Consider the following 12,329-nt stretch of genomic DNA (forward strand, 5'->3'; position numbering starts at 1 on the left):
GCCGGTACAGCACACTGGGAGAAATAGTGGCTACTTGGGACCGAGTACCTTGGGATGGCCGCCTATTGTGAATTCCGCTCTTGGGCTCCCTCCGGTGGTTGTAAGTGGCACTTTTGTGAGTTCTGCTCTTGGGCTCCCTCCGGTGGTTTTAAGTGGAATGGCTGCTCCTTGGATTTAGCAGTCTGCAGCTGTCTTTCTGCTCGGCTATTTATGCCTGGCTCTTCCCTTCAGCCAGTGCCACTTGTCAATGGTTCCTGGTTGGATTCACATCTCTGCTTGGATTTCCCTGATATCCTGACCAGTTCAGCAAAGATAAGTCCTTGCTTTGCTCTTTTCTGTCCACATGTTGTGGACTTATTCGTTCTGTGCATTCTATGTTTTGTCCAGCTTGTCAGTATGGATTAATTCAGTTAAGCTGGAAGCTCTGGGAAGCAGATTTACCCTCCACACCTTTAGTCAGGTGTGGAGATTTTTGTAAACTCTGTGTGGATTTTTGTAGTTTTTAATACTGACCGCACAGTATTCTATCCTGTCCTATCTATCTAGCTAGACTGGCCTCCTGTGCTTCATCCTGGTTTCATTCTGTGTATGTCTTTTCCCTCTCCACTCACATTCATTACTTGTGGGGGGCTATCTATCCTTTGGGGATTTTCTCTGAGGCAAGATAGTTTTCCTGTTTCTATCTTTAGGGGTAGTTAGTTCTCAGGCTGTGACGAGGTGTCTAGGGAGTGACAGGAACATCCCACGGCTACTTCTAGTGTTGTGTTGAGCTTAGGGACTGCGGTCAGTACAGGTACCACCTCCTTCAGAGCTCGTCCCATGTTGCTCCTAAACCACCAGTTCATAACAGCCGCTGCCATCAGGCTGTGGAAAGCTTTTGTCTCAAAGAGCCTAAAAGGCAACATTTCAAGCGCAAGCAGACGAGAAATGTTTGAATTAAATACTGTGGACTTTGGTGCATTGGCTGGGTATTTCCGCTTGCGTTTCAATGACTGGGGTATAGACAACTGAAGGCGGGCTTGGAAAAGGATAGGGATGGGTTTAATGATGGTGCTGGTTGACTGTGGGCAACAACTTGTGCAGGGCCCGAGGGATCTTCACAGGCACGGTGAACTGGGGATTGGCTTCTACGCAAAACCGTGGAAGAAGCAGTGTTGTCACCTGCAGACAGTGTTCCTGGAGCCTGGAGTTCGACCCACAAAGGTGGGTGCTTTGCTGCCATGTGCCTAATCATGCTGGTGGTGGTCAGGCTGGTAGTTTTGCTACCCCTGCTGATGCGGGCATGGCAAGTGCTGCAAATGGCCTGTTTGGGGTTATCGGCAGAGTCTTTAAAAAATAACCAGACTCGGGAATATCTAACAGTTGGAATCGCAACTTCCGTCATGTTGGTGTTACGGGGAATGGATGCACACCTTCTGTCTGCGGCCACCACCTTGCTTCTGCTTGCTGGTTGGGGTGCTATGCTTCCTTCCCCATGTGTGCTGCTGTCCTCGCTCTGCATGTCCTCCTGCCAGGTTGGGTCAGTCACTATGTCATCCAGCACCTCATCTTCCACATCCGCACCCTGCTCCTCCTCCTGACTTTCTGGCAATTGTGTCTCATCATTGTCCACCTCTTGTGACACTTTCCCATCATCGCCTTCATGTGACCGTGGCTGTTCAAATGTTTGGGCATTGCTACATGCGATCTCATCTGGCCCCACTTCAAGTTGACCGGCCGAGAGTCCAGAATCTTTAAAGGGAAAACTGAACAGCTCTTTGGAGTGTCCAAGTGTGGGATCAGTTGTCTCAGGGCACTCGGCATGGTGAAAGGAAGGATGATCAGGGTGAATAATATCCAGTCCACAATAATAGCTACTCAGACTTGACCGTGTGGAAGACGTGGTGGCTAAGTGACTGGAAGCATTATCAATATCCAACCAACAACCATTTCACACTGCTCTGGCTTCAATAGTGGTGTGCTGCGGTCCCCCACAAACTGGGACAGGAAGGTAGAGTGCAAACATGTGGGTCTTTGCTGTGGCCATCTTTCAGCTTGGCCACGGCCTCTGCATGCACCACCAGCATCATGTCCACCTTCCCGTCCCTTGCCCCTTGCCTTCCCCATTTTAAAGGGACAACTGAAATATTTGAAAAGCTCAATACAAATGGATTTTTTTGGAGAAAAATTATATGTGATCAGTATGCCTGCAAAGCGAAGATTTGGACACCACAGATACATAAGGCATCTGACGGAGATAAAAGACGGTATAAATTTTTTTTATCTTTGTTGGTAATTTTTGAAAACAATACAAATTGAGTAGAACAAGGCTAGCAGACAGAACTATAAAAGGTATGCCTGAGAAGCAAAGATTTTTCCACCACAGATACACCAGGCCTCAGCCTGACATAACAGACTGTATCATTTTTTAAATGTTTTTTGTGAATTTTTTTAAATAATAAAAAATGAGTAGAACCAGGCTAGCAGACAGAACTATGCAACGTATGTCTGCGAATTAAAGATTTTTCCACCACAGATACACCAGGCCTCAGCCTGACCTAACAGACTGTTTCATTTTTTTAAATTATTTTTTGTGAATTTTTTAAAATAATAAAAAATGAGTAGAACAAGGCTAGCAGACAGAACTATGCAACGTATGCCTGAAAAGAAAATATTTTTCCACCACAGATACACCAGGCATCAGCCAGAGATAACAGACTGATCTTAATGTGGCCTTGATTTTTTTGGGCACACCAAAATTGTGTCAACAAGTTGGCTATGACACACACAAAAAAAGGAGTACTAAAATTGAAAAATATTTTGCACAATGATATGTGATGCGTGTGGCGTAAAACTCACAGTGATAAATCAAAAAACTGTAGCTAAATATTTTGGAGCCAGCTACAGATGTTTGGGGCGGCAAAATGGTGTCCAAAAAGTTGTAAGACTCTACAAAATATTAGATTGTACAAAAAAAAAGGACAGATTTTTTGGTGCACTCACATCTGATGCCTGGGACAAAAAAAAAAAAGATTAGATTTGCATGCTCTTCTATTACAATGACCTGGCTGTAGTCTGCAGCGTGACCAAGCAAATAAATGTAGAAAAAAGGGGGCTATGGATTCCTTTAGAATAAAATGAGCAGGTATAAGCTGCAAAAAAAAATGGCCACAGATAACTGCAGATATATATTAAATAAGCTGCAGCAGCAGACAGTAATGGAGCTTATTGAAGTATACAGTGAGATCTATGTACTCACATACAGTGCATGCAGGCCTTGCTCTGATGTGGATATGTGCACATAGACTCCCCTGCCTACCAAGTGCTGCAATCTCAGGACCCCCAAATTAGCCGTAAAAGGACTGTTGGTTTCTCAGGATTTGTGGACTGAACACTAGCAGACCCACACTAACTATTAAAAGGACTATTCTGACCCTATCTTGGCAGCAGCTTTCCCTACACTACTTAATTCAGGAGCAGAATGCGGCGAGCAGAGCCAGGTCTCTTATAGACCTGATGATGCTGTGCGGTTAGTCAATCACTATAGTACCACAACAAAGATGGCTGTGGCATTACAGTGCATGGCAGCCAATCCCTGCATTGTCATTGGCGCTCTAAAGAGTGCCAGAATTGCAGGGCGGAGATCTGAGCTCCCGCCGAATAATCCCGGAAATACTCGATGCTCACAGAGTTCACCGAGCATAGTGATACGCTCGCTCATCACTAGTAATTACAATTGCAAATATAAGATAAATATCAGATACATGTTTTGTTTACTACCAGATAGTTACAACTGATAATGTGTGCAAAACTGTAAAGCGCTGCGGAATATGTTAGCGCTATATAAAAATAAAGATTATTATTAACTAATAAAGATTACCGTAGTAAGCAATGAAAAATATCGTATTCAAAAAGCCCACCAAAAAAGACTCATGTTATGCTAACGGATGGGTTGCATTATTTGGGCTTGTGCTGCGTTTTATTTATCCTTGAACCGAAGCCTGGTTATGTAAAGTTAAAAAACCAAAAAACTGAATGTCTATAAAAAATATATTGACTTTTCCTGTAAATTATTTTCACAGAAAGAAAACGCAAAACTTTTTTTTTTAACTATTACTCATTCAATTAAAATGTTTTTCTATCATTTTAGGGTTCAGCGCTGGCATCATTTTGGAATATTTAGCATCACATCAATATGAGAAAACTGCAACAAAAAGTAATTCTTCTTATCATCTCTTCTGCCTTTTTTGCCTTTTTTTTACATTATAAACAAGTCAAACGTTATTTTCGAAATGGTAAGTGTTTCTTGTCTTATCAAGAAGTGTTTCTTGTAATAAAAAAAAACAGGAAAGGAAATTATTGCACCGATAACTAGAGAATACATACTAGAGAGGTAAATCATGTGGCTTTTTATGTCAGAGAAGGGGAAAGGTTCTGATTGGTTTCATCTCTATGTTGAATGGATGGTAAGGACTCCCCTCTACAAAGGAAAAAAGATTCACTTAAAGGGAACCTGTCACCATGAAAATGCAAACTAACCTGCCGACACCATATCATACAGTAGGGGGAGCTGAATGGGTTGATATATAAGCTATATAGTCAGTGCGTCCTCTTTTCAGCGGGTTCCTCCCCCTACAGGTCCTTGCTGGGCCGGGAGGCAGGAATGCATATGCCCCCGGGCGGTGCCTAAGCAACCGCACAGGGCCGCTGGAGGACCAGCAGTTATTTTAGTACATAGCGCATCAGTAGTGCACGGTCGTATCATCACTCCAGTCGCCCCGAAATGCAGGCTGCAGCAGTATGTGATGAGCAGGCCCAGGGGGAAAGGACATGCAGCGTTCACCTGTGGCTGGAGCCATGGCCGGCTTCAGTAATGTCCATGCAGTGGTGAGAGGGGGCAGCTCCTGGCACACAACTAAGAAGAGAAGGAGGGTGCGTTAGGCCACTTTCACACTAGCGTTTTCTGCAATCCGTCACAATGCATCATTTTGCAGAAAAAACGCATCCTGCAAAAGTGCTTGCAGGATGCGTTTTTTCCCCATAGACTTGTATTGACGACGCATTTGCGACGGATTGCGTGGCCGGAACTCCGCCCCCACCTCCCCGCACCTTACAATGGGGCAGCGGATGCGCCGGAAAAATGCATCCGCTGTACCCATTGTGCAATGCAGCAAACGCTAGCGTCGGAATCTCTCCCCGACGCATTGCGACGGGGAGATTCCGACGCTAGTGTGAAAGGAGCCTTACTTACATAGTGATCGCACGCAGCATACTCCTCTTCCATGTGCAAATCTGTCTCTGATGTCCCAGAGGAGCAGCAGCATGCAGAGCAGCAGCACAGGACCGACCCCAGGTCAAGATGAGAGGTAGCTGCCTTGTATGCCCACTGCCCAGCACATTTCAGGTATCCTTCCAGCTGCCCATCTCAACGTTTGCTGTGCTAAGTAGCAGGGGGGAGAGGGGCAGTTAAATTAAACATGGCAGATTAGAATATGTGTTTTTTCTGGGTATGTGCTGTTTCCTATGTGTGTAAAAAAGAACGTGCACCAAATATGGACTAAAAATCCGTAATAAAAATGATGATGGCAGGGAACAATATTTAAAAAAATGATTTTTATTATTATATATAGCAACAGCAATAAGAATAAAGAGATAAAACAACTGTGTATATGTATGTTTTTTACATTCATATGTATATGCACATATCACACACCATATAATTAGTGCAATATAAAATTAGCACTTGGCAGGTCAAAAAATGTATATGCTCTGGATACCCCAGTGGACCGAATAAAAAGATATATATAATTATAAGTACCAAAAAAGAGAGACCATATGTCAAAAAATGATACCAAGAACAAATTATGTGAAACAAAAAATAAAAATATATAAAATATAAAAATTATATATATATGTGCGTATATGAATAAACCATATATAATATATATAAGTGATGTGTGTCACATAACAATGGAGGACTTGTGTAAAAGTACCTACAATAGGTGCTAAGGAAAAAATCTTGTGCAATAACTAAATAAAAGGCAGCTTATCATGCAAGCCGTGCTGCACCCACACCGAAAGGAAAGTGCTATTTGAACATATGATCCAGTCTGATCTGATGTCACTTACTTATAAAGCTGGGGAAAATGCTTCCAGGACCGCCAATGTGTGGTGATATGTACCCCGACGCGCGTTTCGGACCCAAGAAAAGTTCCTTTGTCAGGGGGTGTAATGAATCGTGACCGAGGGGCTTATATATCGGATAGAAATGCCGATATCGGCGTCCACAGCATGCACGGCGCATGCGCCGCCCAGACAACCCGGAAGTCCCAGGCCCAGTACCACGTGACCGGACGCACATGATAGGACATGGCGTTTCCAAGGACACCGTGGCGCCACAGTCCGGACATCAGAGCGCCGGGCACGCATGCGCACTGCCGCAGGCCCGACATGGGCAGGAAAGTGTAACGATGTATAGTGCCCATCACAGAAGGAGCGCCTGCGCTAACACGGAGCGCCAGAGCGTCCAAACCACAACGCAAGGTAACCACCGCCACAGGGAGCGTAACCATAGCCACCAAACGTCGCAGCCCAAACAGAATGGCGTCGGGCGCGCATGCGCACCGCAAAACTGGGCTATGGAAAAAATGAAAGGTAGTAATAACATCTAGGCTCCAGTACTAGTGTCCACAAAATGTGCAGACACCCACAAAGCTTCGTGAGCTCGGGCACATCAAAAAGAGAGGGATGAGTGTTGTTATGAAATACAGTATATATAATATAATAATAATAAGGGAAAAAAATCGTGAGTGACAAAAGTGTATAAAAATAGGCCTAATTAGTAGAGGAGATATATATGAGTACTATTAATGATATCAGTACTAATAATAATAAAAATAGACTGGCTATGCTACTAGAAACAAATGCTAGTGTCCGCAGTGTGCACATCCCCTCAGACCATCACCGCAAAAAGCAGGATGTCGAGCGAGCACATGCACCACCGCAGGCACAACACTGGCGGGAGTAAAAAAAGGGGGAGGGAAAAAATACTAGAACAAATAATAATAACAATGATGAAAAAAAGAAGAATATTATACGTATATGCATATATCAAATATATATAGAACGTATATAATAGCGCAAAATTACATAGAGAAAAAATGTATACTATACGTTACAATGAAAAAGAAAAAATAATCTCCAGCATGGATCTTCTAAAAAGTCAATTTATTGGAAACACTTTAAAATGCAAACATTTGCAAAAAAGAGATGGGGGTCCCAGGTGGTCAACGCCACGGGCACTCGCAAGGTAAGTTCCTTCCTTCCATCACATGGATGTTGTCATTTGGATGCTCACTCTGGAAGAAAACATATATGAACCTATGTGAAATAATTAATGTCCTCCTTCCATGTATATATATATATATATATATATATATATATATATATATAATATTTTTTCTGCTATTATACAATTTTTTTTCTCATTTTTTGTATATATTGGTACGCTTCACTAGGCCAATATTATAAACCATTGTAACGTATAGTATAAATTTTTTCTCTATGTAATTTTGTGCTATTATATACGTTCTATATATATTTGATATATGCATATACGTATAATATTCTTCTTTTTTTCATGATTGTTATTATTATTTTTTCTAGTATTTTTTCCCTCCCCCTTTTTTTACTCCCGCCAGTGTTGTGCCTGCGGTGGTGCATGTGCTCGCTCGCCATCCTGCTTTTTGCGGTGATGGTCTGAGGGGATGTGCACACTGCGGACACTAGCATTTGTTTCTAGTAGCATAGCCAGTCTATTTTTATTATTATTAGTACTGATATCATTAATAGTACTCTTATATATATCTCCTCTACTAATTAGGCCTATTTTTATACACTTTTGTCACTCACGATTTTTTTCCCTTATTATTATTATTATATTATATATATTTCATAACAACACTCATCCCTCTCTTTTTGCTGTGCACGAGCTCACGAAGATTTGTGGGTGTCTGCACATTTTGTGGACACTAGTACTGGAGCCTAGATGTTATTACTACCTTTCATTTTTTCCATAGCCCAGTTTTGCAGTGCGCGTGCGCGCCCGGCGCCGTTCTGTTTGGGCTGCGACGTTTGGTGGCCATGGTTACGCTCCCTGTGGCGGTGGTTACCTTGCGTTGTGGTTTGGACGCTCTGGCGCTCCGTGTTAGCGCAGGCGCTCCTTCTGTGATGGGCACTATACATCGTTACACTTTCCTGCCCATGTCGGGCCTGCGGCAGTGCGCATGCGTGCCTGGCGCTCTGATGTCCGGACTGTGGCGCCACGGTGTCCTTGGAAACGCCATGTCCTATCATGTGCGTCCGGTCACATGTTGCTGGACCTGGGACTTCCGGGTTGTCTGGGCGGTGCATGCGCCGTGCATGCTGTGGACGCCGATATCGGCATTTCTATCCAATATATAAGCCCCTCGGTCACGATTCATTACACCCCCTGACGAAGGAACTTTTCTTGGGTCCGAAACGCGCGTCGGGGTACATATCACCACACATTGGCGGTCCTGGAAGCATTTTCCCCAGCTTTATAAGTAAGTGACATCAGATCAGACTGGATCATATGTTCAAATAGCACTTTCCTTTCGGTGTGGGTGCAGCACGGCTTGCATGATAAGCTGCCTTTTATTTAGTTATTGCACAAGATTTTTTCCTTAGCACCTATTGTAGGTACTTTTACACAAGTCCTCCATTGTTATGTGACACACATCACTTATATATATTATATATGGTTTATTCACATATGCACATATATATATAATTTTTATATTTTATATATTTTTATTTTTTGTTTCACATAATTTGTTCTTGGTATCATTTTTTGACATATGGTCTCTCTTTTTTGGTACTTATAATTATATATATCTTTTTATTCGGTCCACTGGGGTATCCAGAGCATATACATTTTTTGACCTGCCAAGTGCTAATTATATATTGCACTAATTATATGGTGTGTGATATGTGCATATACATATGAATGTAAAAAACATACATATACACAGTTGTTTTATCTCTTTATTCTTATTGCTGTTGCTATATATAATAATAAAAATCATTTTTTTAAATATTATTCCCTGCCATCATCATTTTTATTACGGATTTTTAGTCCATATTTGGTGCACGTTCTTTTTGTCCTTTTAGTGATCTCACTATATTGCCTCGACACAGTTGGTGACCGGTATTTTCATTGATATTAGCTTATGGGTGTATCTTTTTAATTTTAGCCACTTCTCTCCATATATAATACCTGGTTTTTATCCTGTGTCTATTTGATAATTCCTATGTGTGTGTATGTGTGTTTTCCTATATCTGTGGATGTGTGTGTTTTCCTGTGTGTGTGTGTTTGCTTTCCTGGGCATGTCAAATTCTTCCTCAACACTAGAGCTACTCACTGTATCCCGCACAATAACTTGGTCATTGAACTACTGACTTATATTCTAAATCATAACTGCTTTCTCTTTAATGGGAGGACCTACCACCAGCTCAGGGGGACCGCGATGGGGAGTCCCTGTGCCCCATCGTATGCCAACCTCTTCCTGGGCTGGTGGGGGAGGCTATGATTTTGTGAAGGAGGCCTGGTGGTTTCCAAATATTCTGTTTTGGTCAAGATTTATTGACGATGTGTTCATTCTATGGACCGGTTCAATTGATGAATTTAATCGTTTCATCACATGTATTAATAAGAATGAAATTAACATGAGATTCACGCCAGAGATACATAAGGATTCCATTAATTTTCTTGACCTCAACATCAGTAAGAATGGTAGGGGTGGAATCACCACTAAGACATTCAGAAAACCGACATCCACTAATAGTCTCCTTAGATGGGATAGTTTTCATCCGGGAACTCTACGCAGGGGTATACCCAAAGGCCAATTCCTGCCTAGGAGAAATTGTTCTGACAGTCAGGAGTTCATTTCACAGGCCCATGATTTGAAAAGTAGATTCTGCCAAAGGGGGTATCCAGGAGTGGTTCTGAATAGAGCATGGAGACATGCGGCAGGGTGTGGTCGGCATGACCTGCTGCATCCGTCACCTAAAATAGATGAGCCTGATGTTCCAAGGATAATTGGTATGTTTGACAACAAATCTAGTGTGGTACAGAATATCCTCAGGAAACATTGGGGGATTCTTAAAGCTGATCCCGAATTAAGAGATTTCATTTCACCGACTCCTAAGATCACGTACAGAAAGGGTAGATCCATCAAGGACCGGTTGGTCCGTAGTCTATGAAAAACCGAAACCACCTGGTACGTGGTTAGACCGTAAACCTTGTGGTACCTTTAGATGTGGAGACTGCAAGTTCTGTCTGTGGGTGAGAAGGGTAAAGTTCTTTAAGGGTACCACATCAGAAAGGATCTATTCCATGAGAGACTTTGCGAACTGCAAGACAGAGGGGCAGTAGCGTAGCTACTGGGGGGACAGAGGGGGCCTTTGCCCTGGGCCCAGTCACCTGAAGGGGCCCACTGGGAGATCCACTGCCGAGTCTGAGGTGTCAGGGAGAGAGCAGCACAATGCCGGCTGCAGACCCCCCTCCATGCAGAGTGCAATGTGGTCTCACCGGAGGAATCTCTTCCTGGCTGGCAGCAGGAGCTGCAGTTACTTTCTGGCTGTGCAGTGTGCACGCTTGGTTTGGCTGAGGCACGCTGGATCCTAGTGCCCTCCTTGCATCTATCTGGACACTTCCTGGTTCTCCTCCTCACTGTCTGCCTGAAAACGTCATCAGTAAGTGGGGATGGAATTTATTAGAGTAATTCGATTTAGGCATATCATGGTCACTGTGGGGGTGAATGTGAGAGGCTTGTGGTATTGTAGGGGCTGAAGTGGGAGAGGACAGGGCACTGTGGGGTAAATGTGAAACGATGGGGGTTATTGTGGGTGCGCAGGTGGACAGGGCACTGTGGGGGTGAATGAGAGAGGATGGTGGTATTGTGGGAGTGGGACAGGGTACTGGGGGTGAATGGGAGAGTTTGATGGTATTGTGAGGGCTGACGTGGGTGAGGGGGCACTGGGGCGCTGATTATTATTATACTGTTTAATGTTATGAGATATTCCATCATATGTGAGGGTATGTGTCCTCGAGGTGAATTGGCAGCACTTTGGACGCAGCAGATACCCCACTCCGCCCAAAGCGCTGCCCCCTGTTGTACATGCGGTGATTCCGCATATATTCATTGAGCACAGGTGGAATCACCGCATCCTATTCATAGACTGTTTTATTTATCTTGTGGAGACGGAGCATCTCCACAAGATAAATAGACATGCTGCTGTCTAGAAAGACGCGCCACATGTCCGGTTACGCAGGTCTGCCACCTGCGTCTATGTACGCATAGTGGAGATGGGATTTCATAAAATCCCCTCCACTATGCTGTAACATCTGGAAGCTGCGATTTCGACGCTGCGGATGTACATAGCATCCAATCCCCAGCAAAAACCCAAGCAATACGCCCTTTGGAAACATACCCTAATAGTTGCTGTCTTGGGGGCTGAAGATGGGGAGGTCAGGGGCTTTTTATTATTGTGAGCTGGGTCTTTTATAAGTATTAGTAAAACAAGCATAGCAAAGAAGGTTAATATTACTATAACAAGGATAAGTATTAACATAAGGGCTCAGACAGACACTGTATAACTCATGCGACGATCGCATTGCAATCCTCGGACTGGCCCTGACACCTCTCCTGACATAAGCTTGACAGCGTGATAAATTACTATGCAACTGTCAGCCTCAGGTCAGGAGAGCCGATGGTCAGTCCGAGGATTGCGATGCGATCCTCACATGAGAAATACGTCCGTCTGTCTGCCCCCTAACAAGTATAACAATACAGTAACCACGGGCTGCATTCTATGTTATAAGAATAAATTGCTTATAATTAAATTATTAAAGGGAACCTGTCACCCCCCCCAGGGCCTATTAAGGTAATAGAGCCAGCCACCTTCAGCAGCACTAAGGCTGCATTCTGTGAAGGTGGCTCTTATGTTTTTGATCCCTAATAACGTTGGAATATTCACTTTTATAAATTGCGTGCCATACCTGTATTGAGTCTGGGGGGTACGTCTTTTGTCCCCGGACACAACCGCCTCCCAGCCGTCCATCATCCCACCGGGCACCGATGCCTGGGCTGGGCTCTCATTTTTCAGGCATGCGCCGTGTGCGCTGCCCTGGAACTCACATCAGCTGATGTACTGATATCGCGCCTGCTTGTAGCGGAGGACCGAGATCCCGTCCCGCAGTGTGTTATGATTTATTCACATTGCGGGGCTGGGAATCTGGTGCTGTGCGCAGGTGCAATCTACTTACA

The 12,329-nt window shown here is 43.8% G+C and overlaps 1 protein-coding gene across 1 annotated transcript in view; it reads left to right on the forward strand.

The window, feature by feature from the left end:
* Positions 1-12,329, forward strand: part of LOC138643049 (carbohydrate sulfotransferase 9-like) — a 150,758-nt gene that overhangs the window by 57,016 nt on the left and 81,413 nt on the right. The window contains exon 2 of the mRNA XM_069731764.1: positions 4,130-4,274. Coding sequence (XP_069587865.1) covers positions 4,175-4,274 — 100 coding nt within the window. The 5' untranslated portion in view covers positions 4,130-4,174. The remainder of the gene's footprint in view (positions 1-4,129; positions 4,275-12,329) is intronic.

This window comes from Ranitomeya imitator, chromosome 1, assembly GCF_032444005.1.
Source record: "Ranitomeya imitator isolate aRanImi1 chromosome 1, aRanImi1.pri, whole genome shotgun sequence".
NCBI lineage: Eukaryota > Metazoa > Chordata > Amphibia > Anura > Dendrobatidae > Ranitomeya > Ranitomeya imitator.